Below are 21,746 nucleotides of genomic sequence, written 5' to 3' on the forward strand. Positions count from 1 at the left end.
AATGAAACTTTTGGTGAAAGAGAAATATATTTAGACCATTTTGAGCCAAAATTTACTTGTCTATGAGTTTGCATTAAAAATTGAGGATTATTGCGCTCTATAGTATACTAATTTAAGATTTCCAAAAAAAACAGGGGGTATTTTTGGAGTACCTCTGTTCGAAGGTCAGTTTTTTTCTTACATTGTAGGAGGCGTTAATGGTATGTTGAAAATTGACATGTCGAAAGCTGATACATGTACAATTCAGAATATACCTGGTTTCTATGAAGTTTAACTTCAGTTTAATGTCGAAAAGACTACGAAGGCTCTTTACGAAGTGTTAAGACTAGGTCGTCTACATAATCCTTCTATATGTAGTCAGCTAGATTTATTTGATAAAATGGTGAAACCAATATTACTGTACGGTTGTGAAGTATGAGGAATTGGAAATAATGACATAATTGAAAGGGTACATCTAAACATTTGTAAATTATTATTAAGTCTGAAAACATCAACACCCTCTTACATGATTTATGCGGAGCTTGGGCGATATCCTATAGACTTGGACATAAAACTAGATTGATTTCATTTTGGGGAAAATTAAACTCTGGTAAAGAGACAAAATTATCATATATTTTATATAAATTGTGCTATGACATGTCTATTAATGACAATGTAAATTTTTCATGGTTAAACAGCATAAAGACTATCCTAAATGAATGTGGTATCCCAAATGTGAGGGAAACGCAATCTTTTATGCAAGGGGTTAGTTTCATTCATCAAACTCAGACTTAAGGGTCAGTTTGTACAAGTCTTGCATTTTTTACTTGAAAACTCACCAAAAGCTTTTAATTACAAACTCTATAAAGACTTTTTTGGTAAAGAAGGTTATTTTGAAATTCTGGGGAACAAAATGTCTTTTGATTGGTGTAGATTAAGGACCACAAATCACAAGCTCTCCTTATTGAACAGGGTAAATGGAATAACACAGTTAGAAATACTAGACTGTCTTCTATGTAATAAAAATGATATTGGTGATGAAATGCATTACATATTAGAATGTAAATACTTTGAAGAAAACAGGAAACATTGTATATCACATTATTATTTAAAAAATGCAAATATTGTCAAATACAAGCAGATTATGTCTTCAAAAAACAAATCAGAATTGATTAAAATGTGTAAATTTATAAAGATTATTCACACAGGTATATGTGCTCCTGGCTAAAATGTACTTCATATATTGTCTTTGCAACTGTTTTGTTTGTTCTGTCTTATTGTAAATATTGTACATAATTGTCTTCTCTATACCTATGTATATGCTTTATTGAGAAAAAAAAGATATATATCTAAGGTAAAATATTTAGAAAGCTGTGAAAATTGTAAAATTTGGTTGAACAGATAGGGATTTTTAATTGGTGGTCCGACACTTACATAGACGCTGTTTTCCGTATCCGTACCCGATTTAGATTGTTACTTCGCTTTATTGGAACAAACACCATATACAAAAGAAAAGGGGGATGACAATCCATTGGGAATTTAAAAATCTAAAGGGACCCGATTTGTTGAAGATTTATATCAGATATTTTCAAATCCTCTGAGATCATGAACGAATACTTTTTTTGTCTGATAATTTCTACTGATAAATGAAATACGCTGGGTTTTAGTATCTTTCATCACTGATGGCAATGGATAAAAGTATCTTTAGTTTATATCAAAAATAGAGACAAAAAGTTCCTGTTTAAAGGAAAAAAGAACACTTGATAAAAACGTCCCACTTCTCTTTATATGAAAACGAGATGGAAAGTTTTTGATAAAAGTGCAAAACACTTGTCGTCAGTGGACACGGGGGATAACTTTTATTCCTGAAACCTAAATCAGAAGCTGACTTCTTTTATAAAACGTTAATCTAGCAATAATTGGAATACATTGAACATATTTTAATAAAATTAAAAAATAACATGGGGATACGTCAATGAGACATTGAACAGGTTTAATATAAAGAAACTAGAGGCTCCAAGAGCCTGTGTCGCTCACCTTGGTCTATGTGAATATTAAACAAAGGAAGCAGATGGATTCATGACAAAATTGTGTTTTGGTGAGGTGATGTGTTTGTAAATCTTACTTTACTAGTCTTGCTGCTTACATTTATCTCTATCTATAATGAACTTGGCCCAGTAGTTTCAGTGGAAAATGTTAATAAAAATTTACAAATTTTATGAAAATTGTTAAAAATTGACTATAAAGGACAATAACTCCTTAGGGGGTCAATTGACAATTTCGGTCATGTTGACTTATTTGTAAATCTTACTTTGCTGAACATAATTGCTGTTTACAGTTTATCTCTACCTATAATAAAATTTAAGATAATAACCAAAAACAGCAAAATTTCCTTACAATTACCGATTCAGGGGCAGCAACCCAACAATGGGTTGTCAGATTCATCTGAAAATTATAGGGCAGATAGATCTTGATCTGATTAATAATTTTACCCCGTGTTGGATTTGCTCTAAATGCTTTGGTTTTTGAGTTATAAGCCAAAAACTGCATTTTACCCCTATGTTCTATTTTTAGCTGTGGCGGCCATCTTGATTTGATAGTCGGGTCACCGGACACATTTTTAAAACAAGATACCCCAAAGATGATGATTGCCAAGTCTGGATTAATTTGGCATAGTAGTTTCAGAGGAGAAGATTTTTGTAAAAGATAACTAAGATTTACGAAAAATGGTTAAACATTGACTATAAAGGGCAATAACTCCTAAACGGGTCAACTGACCATTTCGGTCATGTTGACTTATTTGTAAATCCTACTTTACTAAACATTATTGCTGTTTACAGTTTATCTCTATCTATATTAATATTCAAGATAATAACCAAAAACTGCAAAATTTCCACAAAATTTCCAATTCAGGGGCAGCAACCCAACAACAGGTTGACCGATTCATCTGAAAATTTCAGGGCAGATAGATCTTGACCTGATAAACATTTTTACCCCATGTCAGATTTCCTCTAAATGCTTTGGTTTTTGAGTTATAAGCCAAAAACTGCATTTTACCCCTATGTTCTATTTTTTGCTGTGGCGGCCATCTTGGTTGGATGACCAGGTCACGCCACACATTTTATAAACTAGATACCCCAATGATGATTGTGGCCAAGTTTGGTTCAATTTGGCCCAGTAGTTTCAGAGGAGAAGATTTTTGTAAAAGATAACTAAGATTTACGAAAAATGGTTAAAAATTGAATATAAAGGGCAATAACTCCTAAACGGGTCAACTGACCATTTCGGTCATGTTGACTTATTTGTAAATCCTACTTTACTAAACATTATTGCTGTTTACAGTTTATCTCTATCTATAATAATATTCAAGATATTAACCAAAAACTGCAAAATTTCCACAAAATTACCAATTCAAGGGCAGCAACCCAACAACGGGTTGACCGATTCATCTGAAAATTTCAGGGCAGATAGATCTTGACCTGATAAACATTTAAACCCCATGTCAGATTTCCTCTAAATGCTTTTGTTTTTGAGTTATAAGCCAAAAACTGCAGTTTACCCCTATGTTCTATTTTTAGCCGTGGCGGCCATCTTGGTTGGTTGACCGGGTCACGTCACACATTTTTTAAACTAGATACCCCAATGATGATTGTGGCCAAGTTTGCTTCAATTTGGCCCGGTAATTTCAGAGAAGATTTTTGTAAAAGATAACTAAGATTTACGAAAAATGGTTAAAAATTGACTATAAAGGGCAATAACTCCTAAACGGGTCAACTGACCATTTCGGTCATGTTGACTTATTTGTAAATCCTACTTTACTAAACATTATTGCTGTTTACAGTTTATCTCTATCTATAATAATATTCAAGATAATAACCAAAAACTGCAAAATTTCCACAAAATTACCAATTCAGGGGCAGCAACCCAACAACGGGTTGACCAATTCATCTGAAAATTTCAGGGCAGATAGATCTTGACCTGATAAACATTTTTACCCCCATGTCAGATTTCCTCTAAATGCTTTGGTTTTTGAGTTATAAGGCAAAAACTGCATTTTACCCCTATGTTCTATTTTTAGCCGTGGCGGCCATCTTGGTTGGTTGAACGGGTCACGCCACACATTTTTTAAACTAGATACCCCAATGATGATTGTGGCCAAGTTTGGTTCAATTTGGCCCAGTAGTTTCAGAGGAGAAGATTTTTGCAAAAGTTAACAACGACGACGGACGGCGGACGACGGACGACGGACGCCGGACGCAAAGTGATGGGAAAAGCTCACTTGGCCCTTCGGGCCAGGTGAGCTAAAAAGGATATTTGGTTAATAATGTATAAAATAGGCTTGTAGTTACCCAAAACACTGGTTTCTTTTTTTTTACATAAGATTTTGTCGTGGCAACAAAGCCACATTAAGACATGTCTACTAAGAAATAAAATCATAATTGTAATCATGCTTTGGGCGATGTGGTGTCATATTAAAGATAAATATATGTTTTCACTTGTAAGTTAAAAAGAAAAAAATCCACACAGAGACATAAGGAAGGTCAATTTAAGGGAAATAAAAGAAGAAAACAAATCGTCATAGAGACATAAGAATTGTCAATTTAAGGGAAATACAGAAAGAAAAAATCCTCACAGAGACATAAGGAATGTCAATTGAAGGGAAATACAGAAAGAAAAAATTCTCACAGAGACATAAGGAATGTTAATTTAAGGAAAATACAGAAAGAAAAAAAAATCTTCACAAAGACATAAGGAATGTCAATTTCGGGGAAATAAAGAAAGAAAAAAATCTCACAGAAACCTTAGAAATGTCAATTTCGGGGAAATACAGAAAGAAAAAAATCATCCCAGAGATATGAGGAATGTCAATTTCGGGGAAATACAGAAAGAAAGAAAAAAATCCTCACCGAGATATAAGGGGAATATCAATGATAACTCAAGTCAACACAGACGTGCTGACTACTGGGCTGGTAGTTACCTCGGGGATATAAATCTCCCCCAGCAGTGGCATCGACCCAGTGGTTGAAAATAAACTCATCACAGATACCAGGATTGAAATTTTATATTAACGCATGGCCAGACGCGTTTCGTCTACAAAAGACTCATCAGTGACGCTCAAATCAAAAAATATTAAAAAGGCCAAATAAAGTACGAAGTTGAAGATCATGGAGGACCAAAAATTCCTAAAAAGTTTTGCCAAATACAGCTAAGGTAATCTATTCCTGAGGTAGAAAAGCCTTAGTATTTCCAAAATTCAAAGTTTTGTTAACAGTTAATTTATAATAATGAACATATCAATGATAACTCAAGTCAACACAGAAGTGCTGACTACTGGGCTGGTGATACCCTCGGGAAAATAAATCTCCATCAGCAGTGGCATCGACCAAGTGGTTGAAAATAAACTTATCATAGATATCAGGTTTGAAATTTTATATTTACACCAGACGCGCGTTTCGTCTACAAAAGACTCATTAGTGACGCTCAAATAAAATAATATTAAAAAGGCCAAATAAAGTACGAAGTTGAAGAGCATTGAGGACCAGAAATTCCTAAAAGTTTTGCCAAATACTGAATATACTGTAATCTATTCCTGAGGTAGAAAAGCCTTAGTATTTCCAAAATTCAAAGTTTTGTTAACAGTTAATTTATAATTATGAACATATCAATGATAACCCAAGTCATCACAGAAGTGCTGACTACTGATCTGGTGATACCCTCGGGGAAATAAATCTCCTCCAGCAGTGGCATCGACCCAGTGGTTGAAAAAAACTCATCATAACTACCAGCATTGAAATTTTTCATTTACTGCCAGACGCGCGTTTCGTCTACAAAAGACTCATCAGTGACGCTCAAATAAAAAAATATTAAAAAGTCCAAATAAAGTACGAAGTTGAAGAGCATTGAGGACCAAAAATTCCTAAAAGTTTGGCCAAATACAGCTAAGGTAATCTATTTCTGAGGTAGAAAAGCCTTAGTATTTCGAAAATTCAAAGTTTTGTTAACAGTTTATTTATAATTATGAACATATCAATGATATCTCAAGTCAACACAGAAGTGCTGACTACTGGGCTGGTGATAACCTCGGGGAAATAAATCTCCACCAGCAGTGGCATCGACCCAGTGGTTGATGCCACTGCTGGTGGAGATTTATTTCAGGTAATCTATTCCTATGGTAGAAAAGCCTTAGTATTTCCAAAATTCAAAGTTTTGTTAACAGTTAATTCATAATTATGAACATATCAATGGTAACTCAAGTCATCACAGATGTGCTGACGAAAGGGCTGGTAATACCCTCGGGGAAATAAATCTCCACCAGCAGTGGCATCGACCCAGTGGTTGAAAATAAACTCATCATAGATACCAGGATTGAAATTTTATATTCACGCCAGACGCGCGTTCCGTCTACAAAAGACTCATTAGTGACTCTAAAATAAAAAAAATATTAAAAAGGCCAAATAAAGTACGAAGTTGAAGAGTATTGAGGACCAAAAATTCCTGAAAGTTTGGCCAAATATTGCTAAGGTAATCTATTCCTGAGGTAGAGAAGCCTTAGTATTTTCAAAATTCAAAGTTTTGATAACAGTTAATTTATAATTATGAACATATCAATGATATCTCAAGCTAACACAGAAGTGCTGACTACTGGGCTGGTGATACACTCGGGGAAAAAAATCTCCACCAGCAGTGGCATCGACCCAGTGGTTAAAAATTAACTCATCATAGATACCAGGATTGAAATTTTATATTTACGCCAGAAGCGCGTTTCGTCTACAAAAGACTCATTAGTGACGCTCAAATAAAAAATATTAGATAGGACAAATAAAGTACGAAGTTGAAGAGCGTTGAGGACCAAAAATTCCTAAAAGTTTTGCCAAATACTGATAAGGTAATCTATTTTTGAGGTAGAAAAGCCTTAGTATTTCGAAAATTTAAACTTTTGTCAACAGTTAATTTATAATTATGAACATATCAATGATAACTCAAGTCAACACAGAAGTGCTGACTACTGGGCTGGTTAAACTTTCGGGGAAATAAATCTCCACCAGCAGTTGCATCGACCCAGTGGTTGAAAAAAAAACTCAGGATAGATACCAGACCTGAAATTTTATATTTACGCCAGACGCGCTTTTCGTCTACAAAAGACTCATTAGTGACGCTCGAATAAAAAAATATTAGAAAGGCCAAATAAAGTACGAAGTTGAAGAGCATTGAGGACCAAAAATTTCTAAAAGTTTTGCCAAATACAGCTAACTAAAGGTAATTTATTTCTGAGGTAGAAAAGCATTAGTATATTTAAAGATCAAAGTTTTGTTAACAGTTAATTTATAATTATGAACATATCAATGATATCTCAAGTCAACACAGAAGTGCTGACTACTAGGCTGGTGATACCCTCGGGGAAATAAATCTCCACCAGCAGTGGCATCGACCCAGTGGTTGAAAATAAACTCATCATAGATACCAAAATTGAAATTTTATATTTAAGCCAGACGCGCGTTTCGTCTACAAAAGACTCATCAGTGACGCTCAAATCAAAAAATATTAAAAAGGCCAAATAAAGTACGAAGTTGTAGAGCATTGAGGACCAAAAATTTCTAAAAGTTTGGCCAAATACAGCTAAGGTAAATTATTCCTGAGGTAGAAAAGCCTTAGTATTTGCAAAAATCAAAGTTTTGTTAACAGTTAATTTATAATTATGAACATATCAATGATATCCCAAGTCAACACAGAAGTGCTGACTACTAGGCTGGTGATACCCTCGGGGAAATAAATCTCCACCAGCAGTGGCATCGACCCAGTGGTTGAAAATAAACTCATCATAGATACCAGAATTGAAATTTTATATTTAAGCCAGACGCGCTTTTCGTCTACGAAGACTCATCAGTGACGCTCAAATCAAAAAATATTAAAAAGGCCAAATAAAGTACGAAGTTGTAGAGCATTGAGGACCAAAAATGACTAAAAGTTTTGCCAAATACAGCTAAGGTAATCTATTCCTGAGGTAGAAAAGCTTTAGTTTTTCCAAAATTCAAAGTTTTGTTAACAGTGAATTTAAAATTATGAACACATCAAGGGTAACTCAAATCAACACAGACATGCTGACTACTGGGCTGGTGATACCCTCGGGGAAATAAATCTCCACCAGCAGTGGCATCGACCCAGTGGTTGAAAATAAACTCATCATAGATACCAGGATTGAAATTTTATATTTACGCCATACGCGCGTTTCGTCTACAAAAGACTCATCAGTGAAGCTCAAATCAAAAAATATTAAAAAGGCCAAATAAAGTACGAAGTTATAGAGCATTGAAGACCAAAAATGCCTAAAAGTTTTGCCAAATACAGCTAAGGTAATCTATTCCTGAGGTAGAAAAGCTTTAGTTTTTCCAAAATTCAAAGTTTTGTTAACAGTGAATTTATAATTATGAACACATCAAGGGTAAATCAAATCAACACAGACGTGCTGACTACTGGGCTGGTGATATCCTCGGGGAAATAAATCTCCACCAGCATTGGCATCGACCCAGTGGTTAAAAATAAACTCATCATAGATACCAGAATTGAAATTTTATATTAAAGCCAGACGCGCGTTACGTCTACAAAAGACTCATCAGTGACGCTCAAATCAAAAAATATTAAAAAGGCAAAATTAAGTACGAAGTTGTAGAGCATTGATGACCAAAAATTTCTAAAAGTTTTGCCAAATACAGCTAACTAAAGGTAATTTATTTCTGAGGTAGAAAAGCATTAGTATATTTAAAGATCAAAGTTTTGTTAACAGTTAATTTATAATTATGAACATATCAATGATATCTCAAGTCAACACAGAAGTGCTGACTACTAGGCTGGTGATACCCTCGGGGAAATAAATCTCCACCAGCAGTGGCATCGACCCAGTGGTTGAAAATAAACTCATCATAGATACCAAAATTGAAATTTTATATTTAAGCCAGACGCGCGTTTCGTCTACAAAAGACTCATCAGTGACGCTCAAATCAAAAAATATTAAAAAGGCCAAATAAAGTACGAAGTTGTAGAGCATTGAGGACCAAAAATTTCTAAAAGTTTGGCCAAATACAGCTAAGGTAAATTATTCCTGAGGTAGAAAAGCCTTAGTATTTGCAAAAATCAAAGTTTTGTTAACAGTTAATTTATAATTATGAACATATCAATGATATCCCAAGTCAACACAGAAGTGCTGACTACTAGGCTGGTGATACCCTCGGGGAAATAAATCTCCACCAGCAGTGGCATCGACCCAGTGGTTGAAAATAAACTCATCATAGATACCAGAATTGAAATTTTATATTTAAGCCAGACGCGCTTTTCGTCTACGAAGACTCATCAGTGACGCTCAAATCAAAAAATATTAAAAAGGCCAAATAAAGTACGAAGTTGTAGAGCATTGAGGACCAAAAATGCCTAAAAGTTTTGCCAAATACAGCTAAGGTAATCTATTCCTGAGGTAGAAAAGCTTTAGTTTTTCCAAAATTCAAAGTTTTGTTAACAGTGAATTTAAAATTATGAACACATCAAGGGTAACTCAAATCAACACAGACATGCTGACTACTGGGCTGGTGATACCCTCGGGGAAATAAATCTCCACCAGCAGTGGCATCGACCCAGTGGTTGAAAATAAACTCATCATAGATACCAGGATTGAAATTTTATATTTACGCCATACGCGCGTTTCGTCTACAAAAGACTCATCAGTGAAGCTCAAATCAAAAAATATTAAAAAGGCCAAATAAAGTACGAAGTTATAGAGCATTGAAGACCAAAAATGCCTAAAAGTTTTGCCAAATACAGCTAAGGTAATCTATTCCTGAGGTAGAAAAGCTTTAGTTTTTCCAAAATTCAAAGTTTTGTTAACAGTGAATTTATAATTATGAACACATCAAGGGTAAATCAAATCAACACAGACGTGCTGACTACTGGGCTGGTGATATCCTCGGGGAAATAAATCTCCACCAGCATTGGCATCGACCCAGTGGTTAAAAATAAACTCATCATAGATACCAGAATTGAAATTTTATATTAAAGCCAGACGCGCGTTACGTCTACAAAAGACTCATCAGTGACGCTCAAATCAAAAAATATTAAAAAGGCAAAATTAAGTACGAAGTTGTAGAGCATTGATGACCAAAAATGCCTAAAAGTTTTGCCAAATACAGCTAAGGTAATCTATTCCTGAGGTAGAAAAGCTTTAGTTTTTTCAAAATTCAAAGTTTTGTTAACAGTGAATTTATAATTATGAACACATCAAGGGTAACTCAAATCAACACAGACGTGCTGAATACTGGACTGGTGATACCCTCGGGGAAATAAATCTCCACCAGCAGTGGCATCGACCCAGTGGTTGAAAATAAACTCATCATAGATACCATCATTGAATTTTTTTATTTACGCCAGACGCGCGTTTCGTCAACAAAAGACTCATCAGTGACGCTCAAATAAAAAAATATTAAAAAGGCCAAATAAAGTACGAAGTTGACGAGCATTGAGGACCAAAAATTTCTAAAAGTTTGGCCAAATACAGCTAAGGTAATCTATTCCTGAGGTAGAAAAGCCTTAGTATTTGCAAAAATCAAAGTTTTGTTAACAGCTAATTTATAAATATGAACATATCAATGATATCTCAAGTCAACACAGAAGTGCTGACTACTAGGCTGGTGATACCCTCGGGGAAATAAATCTCCACCAGCAGTGGCATCGACCCAGTGGTTGAAAATAAACTCATCATAGATACAAGAATTGAAATTTTATATTTAAGCCAGACGCGCGTTTCGTCTACAGAAGACTCATCAGTGACGCTCAAATAAAAAAATATTAAAAAGGCCAAATAAAGTACGAAGTTGTAGAGCATTGAAGACCAAAAATGCCTAAAAGTTTTGCCAAATACAGCTAAGGTAATATATTCCTGAGTTAGAAAAGCTTTAGTTTTTTCAAAATTCAAAGTTTTGTTAACAGTGAATTTATAATTATGAACACATCAAGGGTAACTCAAATCAACACACACGTGCTGACTACTGGGCTGGTGATACCCTCGGGGAAATAAATCTCCACCAGCAGTGGCATCGACCCAGTGGTTGAAAATAAACTCATCATAGATACTAGCATTGAATTTTTTTATTTACGCCCGACGCGCGTTTCGTCTACAAAAGACTCATCAGTGACGCTCAAATAAAAAAATATTAAAAAGGCAAAATAAAGTACGAAGTTGAAGAGTATTGAGGACCAAAAATTCCTGAAAGTTTGGCCAAATATAGCTAAGGTAATCTATTCCTGAGGTAGAAAAGCTTTATTTTTTCCAAAATTCAAAGTTTTGTTAACAGTAAATTTATAATTATGAACACATCAAGGGTAACTCAAATCAACACAGACGTGCTGACTACTGGGCTGGTGATACCCTCGGGTAAATAAATCTCCATCAGCAGTGGCATCGACCCAGTGGTTGAAAATAAACTCATCATAGATACCAGGATTGAAATTTTATATTTACGCCATACGCGCGTTTCGTCTACAAAAGACTCATCAGTGACGCTCAAGTTAAAAAATATTGAAAAGGCCAAATAAAGTATAAAGTTGAAGAGCATTTAGGACCAAAAATTTCTAAAAGTTTGGCCAAGTACAGCTAACTTAAAGGTAATTAATTCCTGAGGTAGAAAAGCCTTAGTATTTCCAAAATTCAAAGTTTTGTTAACAGTTAATTTACAATTATGAACATATCAATGATATCTCAAGTCAACACAGAAGTGCTAACTACTGGGCTGGTGATACCCTCGGGGAAATAAATCTCCACCAGCAGTGGCATCTACCCAGTGGTTGAAAATAAACTCATCATAGATACAAGGATTGAAATTTTATATGTACGCCAGACGCACGTTTCGTCTACAAAAACTCATCAGTGACGCTCAAATAAAAAAATATTAAATAGGCCAAATAAAGTACGAAGTTGTAGAGCATTGAGGACCAAAAACTCCTAAACGTTTTGCCAAATCCAGCTTAGGTAATATATTCCTGAGGTAGGAAAGCCTCAGTAATTCCCAAATTCAAAGTTTTGTTAACAATTCATTTATAATTATGAACATATCAATGATAACTTAAGTCATGACAGAAGGGCTGACTACTGGGCTGATGATACCCTCGGATAAATTAATCTCCACCAGCAGTGGCATCGACCCAATGGTTGACAATAAACTCATCATAGATACCAGCATTTAAATTTTATATTTACGCCAGACGCGCGTTCCGTATACAAAAGACTCATCAGGGATGCTCAAATCAAAAATTATTAAAAAGTCCAAATAAAGTACGAAGTTGAAGAGCATTGAGGACCGAAAATTCCTATAAGTTTTGCCAAAAACATCTAAGGTAATCTATTCCTGAGGTAGAAAAGCCTTAGTTTTTCCAAAATTTAAAGTTTTGTTAACAGTTAATTTATAATTATGAACAGATCAATGATAACTCAAATCAACACAGAAGTGCTTACTACTGGGCTGGTGATACCCTCGGGGAAATAAATCTCCTCAAGCAGTGGCATCGACCCAGTGGTTGAAAATAAACTCATCATAGATACCAGGATTGAAATTTTCTATTTACGCCATATGCGCGTTTCGTCTACAAAAGACTCATCAGTGACGCTCAAGTTAAAAAATATTAAAAAGGCCAAATAAAGTAAGAAGTTGAAGAGCATTTAGGACCAAACATTTCTAAAAGTTTTGCCAAATACAGCTAAGGTAATTTATTCCTGAGGTAGAAAGCCTTAGTATTTCCAAAATTCAAAGTTTTGTTAACAGTTAATTTATAATTATGAACATATCAATGATATCTCAAGTCAACACAGAAGTGCTGACTACTGGGCTGGTGATACCCTCGGGGAAATAAATCTCCACCAGCAGTGGCATCGACCCAGTGGTTGAAAAAAAATCATTATAGATACCAGGATTGAAATTTTATATTTACGCCAGACGCGCGTTTCCTCTACAAAAGACTCATAAGTGACGCTCAAATAAAAAAAAATATTAAAAAGGCCAAATAAAGTACGAAGTTGTAGAGCATTGAGGACCAAAAATGCCTAAAAGTTTTGCCAAAAACAGCTAAGGAATTCTATTCCTGAGGTTAAAAGGTTAAAGTATTTCAAAAATTCAAAGTTTTGTTAACAGTGAATTCATAATTACGAACATATCAATGATAACCCAAGTCATCACAGAAGTGCTGACTACTGGGTGGGTGATACCCTCAGGGAAATAAATCTCCACCAGCAGTGGCATCGACCCAGTGGTTGAAAATAAACTCATCATAGATACCAGGATTGAAATTTTATATGTACGCCAGACGCGCGTTTCGTCTAATAAAAACTCATCAGTAACGCTCAAATCAAAAATTATTAAAAAGGCCAAATAAAGTACGAAGTTGTAGAGCATTGAGGACCAAAAATTCCTATAAGTTTTGCCAAATACAGCTAAGGTAATCTATTCCTGAGGGAGAAAAGCCTTATTTTTTTCCAAAATTAAAAGTTTTGTTAACAGTTAATTTATAATTATGAACACATCAATGATAACTCAAATCAACACATAAGTGCTGACTACTGGGCTGGTTCTGCTTTACAGGATAATTTCCTGCTTTGGTAAATCCAATTACTCAAGGCTAATCACTTTTCAGCATTTAAGGGAGAAGTTATTTATACCCGGCAGCCAAACTCTGAGAGTGACTTGAGGGAGAAATAATGTTTAGCCAAATGCAGTCTATGTATTAAATTCCCCATTATTTATACATGTACCTTCTTGTTAGTTTAAGTAGCCAAGTATATGACAATAGTTGTTGTTTTATTTATTCTTTACCTTGTGTTCTGAATGAATTAATGAAAGAATTGAATAATGCGTTGATCGCAATTTTGCTGCATATCAAAGCTTTTTCAAATGAGTCTGCTCAGATTTTCCCCATCCTCACAAAAAAAAATATATTAGAAAAACAGCCATATATATCTGATGCGGATTTTCCTATAGAGATTCAATCTGTCCACACAAAGTCCTCTTAAAAAGTATTAAAGTAACTGGAATATGTGAAATTATTTTTCTTGCGGTGATCTTGCAGAATGTATTATCATAATTCAATGCTTTTTTACTGAAAAAGCATTTAACCTTTTAACAAGGTTTAACATACTCAAATTGTGCTTTTTTGTATTCACAATGCTTTTTTCGTAAAAACGTTGGCTCAATGCAGTCTCTAGTCGTACAATCTATTTTATGTGATGTTGATTATGTGCTTCCTTAGAGATTTATCTAGGACAATGTGACAAATTAACAAGTATAGAACGCACTTCAAATTCAAAATCATTGATATTTATGAGTTATAGAGAGAACAACCATAAAATTGAGAATGAAAATGGGGAATTTGTCAAAGAGACAACAACCCGCCAAAAAGTAGATATTAGCCGGAGGCCACCAATGGGTCCTCAATGCAGGGAGTAAATACCGCATCCGGAGGCGGGTCTCAGCTGACCCCTACATAAAATGTGTCATAAAAATACATTGTGTTTGGTTTTTTATTGGCCAAACCTTGCAATTCTTTCTGTTTCTAAGCCTTGTATCGAATTAGTTTTGAAGGATGAATTTACTTTGTTTTTTGGTATTCCTTGCTTGATTCTAGCGTAACTGATGAGTCATTTGTAGACAAAACACGTGTCTGGCGGACAAAATTTCAATCCAGGTATCAATAATGGGTTTATTCAATAGGATGTAGATGATGGCACTTTGTGTAAAAGTCATCGAATTATGCAATAAAAGGGGCATCAATTATAACACTTAATATTATATTCAAGAAACATGCTATCCTCCATTAAAAATTAGTTGTAAGAAGTCCGGATAGAATAAGAAAAAAAACAACAACAAGAGGAACATAGTTGGTCTGGTATCTATACTACTAAAATAAGTGACCGATTTCAAGTAGCCGTAACTCCTCTGAAACCATACAAAGTCTGAAATATGTGTGATATGACGTATAAATGAAGTGTTTTGTACTTCCTAAATTGGTCTTTGACAAAAAGAAATCCACAAAAAAACCCAATTTTAGAGAAATTATCCAATTTCGGAGACTATTATCAGTTCGTGTCTTATACGCTCTCAAGCATGCGCAGTCGACAAATACAGATTGTTTATTTTCAATGTATTTAAATGGATTTTTTTTATTGCCAATATGATTCTGCAACTTGAGACTGGCAACAGATTTGGAATATTGTCAACGGTTTCTGATTCCCGATAAAGTGTTAAAGATTTTATTTTTCATCCGATTTAGACGTAGCTCATAAAGTTATTCAATTAAAAGATTAAAAAACCACTGAGAATCATATTTTGCTACACTTTGCTTAGTTTTTAGGGTATTTAATATTCTTATTTTTCAACTGTGATGAATTGGGTCTTTTGCCTTATGTTCCTCATTTTCATCTCTTTAAAGAAATAAAATTTTATGCATTAACAGTGTCCAAAACCTTACTGTGTTCTGCTTATTACGATCTATTACGGTGTCCATACTGTTTGTTTCAACACTTGCCTCTTTAACCGCGATTTCACAGGCATATTCTTGTCTAATGTAAATTAGAAACAATTTGATCAAACCAACTAACGCTCAGGACGGTTGCTATTTCAATATTGTTTTGTCTGTTTCCTAGGTTTACGAATACGGATATTGGTCATTTAGGATAGACAATTGATATTGCAAAAGCGATAGAAACTGAATCAATCAATAATATGAACTATAAGATTAAATTCATTATGAATTTGATATTTTAAAATGACGCAATCTGATTTTAACAATTAAAAGAAAAAAACAATGTTCTTAAATATTTTTTTATGTAATTTATTGCATTCAGTCATGTTTTTCAGCTTAACAATTTCCCAACAGAATACCCCCTCATTAGTTGGGCTGTAATTTTAAGGTCTAATTTAGTTACTAGTGATCAGTAATTACGAGTAAGTCATGTATTTATACAACTTTTGCTTCAAATATTGGATTTTGAGCATTCTTGATAAATGTAAAAAGAAAAATGTTACTGACATACGAAACTTATGAATTGTAATATTTTCACCATATTCCTTATATCACACACATAACCGATACTGTAACTACATAATTAAAAGAAAACCAGCTTATAGCTTTCATTTATTGATAGTAAGACTTGTAACTACGCTTTCCGAATCTTCATAGTGGATTTTTTCAAAGAGTTTTTTTTTAAACGATTTATAAATATAGTATTATTTCTATGGGTATAATGCCCATTTAGCATAGCGTCATTAAAGGGATTCCAACAGCCATGGTACCACCATACAAAAGAAAAAGAAAGCATGAAACTTCTCGGTTGTTGTAAGTATTACCTCTCAACAACAGATAACAATGAATAGATATTTTCTTTGTAGTTAGTTCGACTTAAACTACACGAGTCTACAAAAAGGTAAGTATAAAATTAGTTTTTTTTAAAGTAATCATAAGAATACTCTTTGTCTATATATAAGACGGTATTATGTCAATGAATGCAGGATCCTCATAAGTGAAGACAAATATAATTGAAAACTGATGGAATTGTGCGAGACGAAATTTCAATGCATGCAATATTAACCACGACATGTTATTTTCCTGTTAGATTTAAACAGTACGTATACTTGTTCGTGTTGCTCAGTTTTCACTTCTCTATGTTCTGTTTTATTTGTGAACTGTTCTTTATCTTTTGGTAATTTTGTTTTTATAGTCGGTATATTTTCGAATAATGGGTTTGAAAATCCCATTAGTATATTTCACCTCTCAGTTTTGTATCCATGAACATGGTCTTAAATAGTTAATTCTTAATTTCGTTATTCGTAGTAATGTGAGATTGAAGTAGTCATTTGAATTCGGTAAGCCATGAGAAGCGTTTAAAGACCGATTTCCGCTCCTCGTGCCTAAAACATTAAAGTGTATTTAGCTCCACATTTTCGGTTGAATGATTTTTTTTTAAATTTGAATCATAGAGATCGGAACAACCCAAACCAAAATTAAATTATACAAAGGTATATCAAAATTATACTCAAGTGCCTTTTAAATTTATTTTCCCTAGTAATTAAAAAAAACCGCTTTAATTTTTTTCTCACTTTTATTAAATTATTCTTACGAGAAAATGAAAGCCCTTTTTGTACTTCTGCACTAAAAATCACCATATTTTATGAATATCTAAACCATTTAAGATGTTTAAAAACAAAGTCTACTGATAGCAAGAATATTTTTCATTTGTCTTCATTTAACGAAAACGTTAAATATCTACCAAACTACTTAGCCTCATTAAGTATCTATGATGAATTTGTTTAGATATCGTACCCAAATATTCTGATAGCAAGATTGACCAGAATTTGTCATCATATTCATATATTATCATCTATAACGCAATTCTGATGGGACTGAACAAATATTTTGTTTTGAAAATTACACTGTAACATAATTATTCTTATAGAATTAAACCATTTTTACCACTCTGTACCTAAAGTTATTCTTTACCATTTATTATTTAATGCAATGCTCATGAAACTAACGCACACATATAACTTTAAAACTTTAAATTCTAATTGTGAATGCACATGACTATCTATATGACACAATCTTAAAAACAGTAAAAAAAATATGTTGATGGGGCATGTAAATTAAGTAGACATGACAAAAAAGCAGATTCGTAAACCTTAACATAAATGTTTGAAATGTCAACATATGCAATGTTATCTGGAGAAAGAAGACAGAGCACCCACTCTTTAGCCCCACAAAATATTTTTTATATCTACCTGCGTTTCCTGAGTAATTGCTGATGTTTAATCGGTATTTTGTAGATGCGTTTCCTATTGAGAAGCTTCTATAAACTGCATAACGCTTGTTTCTATCCCAGTCCTCCACATTGATTCTAAGTTCATGATTTCCTTCTGATGTTAGCTGTGCTATATTCTTGTTGCCTAAATTGTATATGTGTATATTGATGACAACAATTTATCATATAGCAGTTATTTTGAACGAAATTTAATCCTGGTATCTATGTGGTATTTATCGTTGTCTATGATGAGTTTATCTATCCAATATACCAAAATCTATAAATATACAATGTTCATTTCCGATGCTTTGTGGATCTTATATAATTTTTATTTTATACATAGCTTTAGTAAATTAAGTATGAAGTTGCTGTTCCCTTTAATAAAGAGGTGCTAAACTTTGAGAAAGCTCATAATTATCAGGTTAACATTTATTTAATAATTGAAGGCTCCTTTTTGTAAATTTATTGGGGGTGTAATAGTTATCAAAGGTACCAGGATTATAATTAAGTACGCCAGACGCGCGTTTCGTCTACATAAGACTCATCAGTGACGCTCATATCAAAATATTTATTAAGCCAAACAAGTAAAAAGTCGAAGAGCATGGAGAATAAAAGCATTGACCTAAGTATATTTGGATGAAGCGAGGAAGCGACTCAAAGTTATCAGATTGTTTTCCTCAAATAATCAGGTTCAATCTGATTGTTTCATCAATGCGCCAAGAACTAATGGCCCGGAACTAATGACCTATCATTTTACTATGTTCATATTCCTATTTATGACTTAGAAAGGAAAAGACCAGAAGTTTGTCGATATTGTCTAGGATTACTGATTTTTTTAATTCAAAATGAGCTGTGGTTAATGTAGAACAGATGTTGTTTGTTTTAACTTCATAATGTTTATCCAGGGACATTTTTGCAGCTGCTATCAGCTAGCCACGATAGTGTCATTTATACAATATTAAATCGTAATGTTAAAGATTTGGAGGAGCTTCAGTTTATTGTAAATGCATGGATTTCCAAAATGACTGCATTGTAAATAAAACATAAAATTCGGAAAGGGTTTGTCAAGTACAGCCAATATGATCTAATATTCCACTCTAGTCACAATGTTTCGTTCCGGATACACACCAGAAATCATCAGAACATAAAATTACTAGAGGAATACCCTAGGCGGACAATTTTGATTTTATTGTGCGATATACGAAGAAAATGTTTGTTTATGTATATCTCATAGTTTATATTAAACTGTGGCTAGTGGTGTTGGCCATCTTGAATTTGGATTGTCTAGAAACTAAAAATTTGTATTAAGCAATCTTAAGGGCAGGGTGAACTTATACATTGTAGGAGCATAAACTATAATTGTATAGTGTTTCTAGAAAATGTTCACATGCGCATAGACTCAAATGGTTTTATTAAAATTATTTAAAAGATATTTTTTTTCAAATATAATCTTACTTTTAAATTGATAAATTCAATTGCTTGTTTCATGATAATAGATTTCTACGAGAGATAAAAGGAAATATGAAGCCTGAAAATATAACATCATGACTTTAGTATTTATTGCATAATCAATTATGCTTAAACATATGTTTTTGTGAAGATATATCTGATGAATCCTGAAGGAAAGTGTAAATGAAAATAGGAGTATATATTTCATGATGGTATGATACTAAATCCCTAACGGGAGGTATTGTGCTTGATTTTCATATGATCTTTCAATCAGTTTCATTGAGGTCGGAAGCTGACATGTCACTGCTAGTAGTCCTTTTTTTTTTTATATGTATCATTATCATTTTGCTTAGTTTCTTTTGTTTCCTATTCTTAAATCGGACTCGGGCTTCTTTTAAACTGAGTTTCACTGTGCGTATTGTTGAACCTTTGTTCTTTTGTCTGAATTATATGCGCGTATATTGATGCCAACAATTTAACATATAAAAAATATTGTAAACAAGCTGATTTATCCACTAAAAATGTAAAACATTTAAATGAATAAAAACAACGTATAACTACACAATAGAATGCACCCTGCTATCTTTAACATTGACATCAAAATGTTGAGATTGGCTTACATTGTCCTTTCCAATAGATGTATGTTTGATGACAAAGCGTGTTATATTCTTTGTGTACAAAAATTGAAATTAAAAAAAAAATCTTGAGATTGTACAGGTTTAACATTAAATGACAATATTTTATACTTTAATTCCAGCAGCAGTCTAGGTATGTCAGTCAAATTTGTCTTACCTAACCAAAACTCCCCATGTAAGTCTCCAAATCCATTTTCATAATCTTTCCAATTTCTGTGGAATTCAACAGCACCATTAAACCGCTTTTGTATGACCTAGAACATATTCATTTACAAATGCAAATATATAAGGGAATATTATTTGATATTCTGGATGAGATTATGAGGATTTTGGACGCGTGATTTAAAATATGAATTCTCTCTTTTTTTTGTGAAGCATATCCTATTATATTCTGCCTTGTGGAAAATGCTTCGTTTTCCTTTGATATCAAAGCCGGTTATTCATTTGCAACAATCCCCAAAAGTTGAATAGTCCTACGAATGAGTTTTCAAATGAACCTATCTTATTTGTTTTTATCTGTTAAAAATGAAATTTACCAAATTTCCACGTATTAAACGCATCCAATTATAGATTATCGTTGATCATCCCGGGGCTGCATAAGCGAGAACAGCAATCGAGTTGATATGACCAATGATAATTTGTTTATCGCTTTTTTAACTATGACGACGTTGTCAATTTCATGTCAATTTCGTTTGCAACGCCACGTGCCTGCTTAGTTACTAGCGATAATTTCCCATCTCAAGCTAGTAGCATGATATGAAAAATTATCACAAAAACAGATCAAAGGAAAAATGCACAAAATAGAGATAATCTAGTTTATTGTAAAAATAAAATTAAATCGAGACTAAGAGAAAATATTGCTTTATATATAAAGTGAACTCGAGCCCATTTTAAGATTCACCTTAATCTTGAGCGCTAAAACTCGAGAAAAAAATAATATTTGAAAGCCAATTATGTATGAATATTGAATAACGGTGCTATATAGCCATTACTCTTGACATTTATTCTCCCTCCAGAAGAATGGCATGATCTCATTTTCCATCCTGGCAAATTTGGGATCATTCTTTCTCCTCGGATAGTTGGCTATATGTACACCTACAGCTACTTTCCCCTATCACCATATCCCTCACAACATTGCATTGCCATTTGAAGAATATATTTTCTGTATTTTCTTTAGAAATAATTGATCTCTGGTATGATAAATTATTTTTTTCCCGGCTTGCAATGAAGAGAAGAAATGTTTGGTACAGAAGGTCTTCGTTTTGCCGACACTCATCTTACTTAAAAATATACGGTCAAGGAGTGGATTTGAGGCACCTATATGCATTTTGTTACAGGGTTGAAAATATCCCAATATTTGTATAGCTGACATAAAATTGCACTTATCTTTCATGCTGCAATTCAGTTATGTTACTTAAGAAATAATTTAAGGTGGCTTGAAGTTATACTAATTTTACCACCGGTTGGCCCTTCATGCTTAATTTTTTACCACGAGCGACAGCAAGGGGTAAAATATCGGCATAAAATTTTTGAAACAAGTGTACAAGCGACTTTTTTTAAAGAATTATGACACTTTCAGCGCCATTAAGTTAGTGAAATTGAAGTGGTCCAAATAGGCACACCTGTGTGGTTTATTAGATATTGATAAATACTGATTATTGCATGCAGTATTGTATTGTACTCGCCAAAAGTTTCGATTTTCTCTGCGGCGAGATGTTAAGAAAGACAGTTACATGCGTTCTGAATTCGGAGTGGGGTGGGTTGAGGAATGAGGGTCTGGAATAAAATTAATAATTTACAAAAAAGGAGATGTTTGTGGTATGAATCCTTAGGAGACAACGATTAACTAATTACCAAAGGAC

The 21,746-nt window shown here is 33.5% G+C and overlaps 1 protein-coding gene across 1 annotated transcript in view; it reads right to left on the reverse strand.

Annotated features, from left to right (window-relative positions):
• The window catches only part of LOC134710903 (fibrinogen-like protein 1), a 132,348-nt gene that overhangs the window by 102,630 nt on the left and 7,972 nt on the right, over positions 1–21,746 (reverse strand). The window contains exons 5-6 of the mRNA XM_063571314.1: positions 20,042–20,138; positions 17,781–17,945 (exon numbers count right to left, since the gene is read on the reverse strand). Coding sequence (XP_063427384.1) covers positions 17,781–17,945; positions 20,042–20,138 — 262 coding nt within the window. The remainder of the gene's footprint in view (positions 1–17,780; positions 17,946–20,041; positions 20,139–21,746) is intronic.

The sequence above is a fragment of the Mytilus trossulus genome, chromosome 3 (assembly GCF_036588685.1).
Source record: "Mytilus trossulus isolate FHL-02 chromosome 3, PNRI_Mtr1.1.1.hap1, whole genome shotgun sequence".
In the NCBI taxonomy this organism is placed as follows: Eukaryota; Metazoa; Mollusca; class Bivalvia; order Mytilida; family Mytilidae; genus Mytilus; species Mytilus trossulus.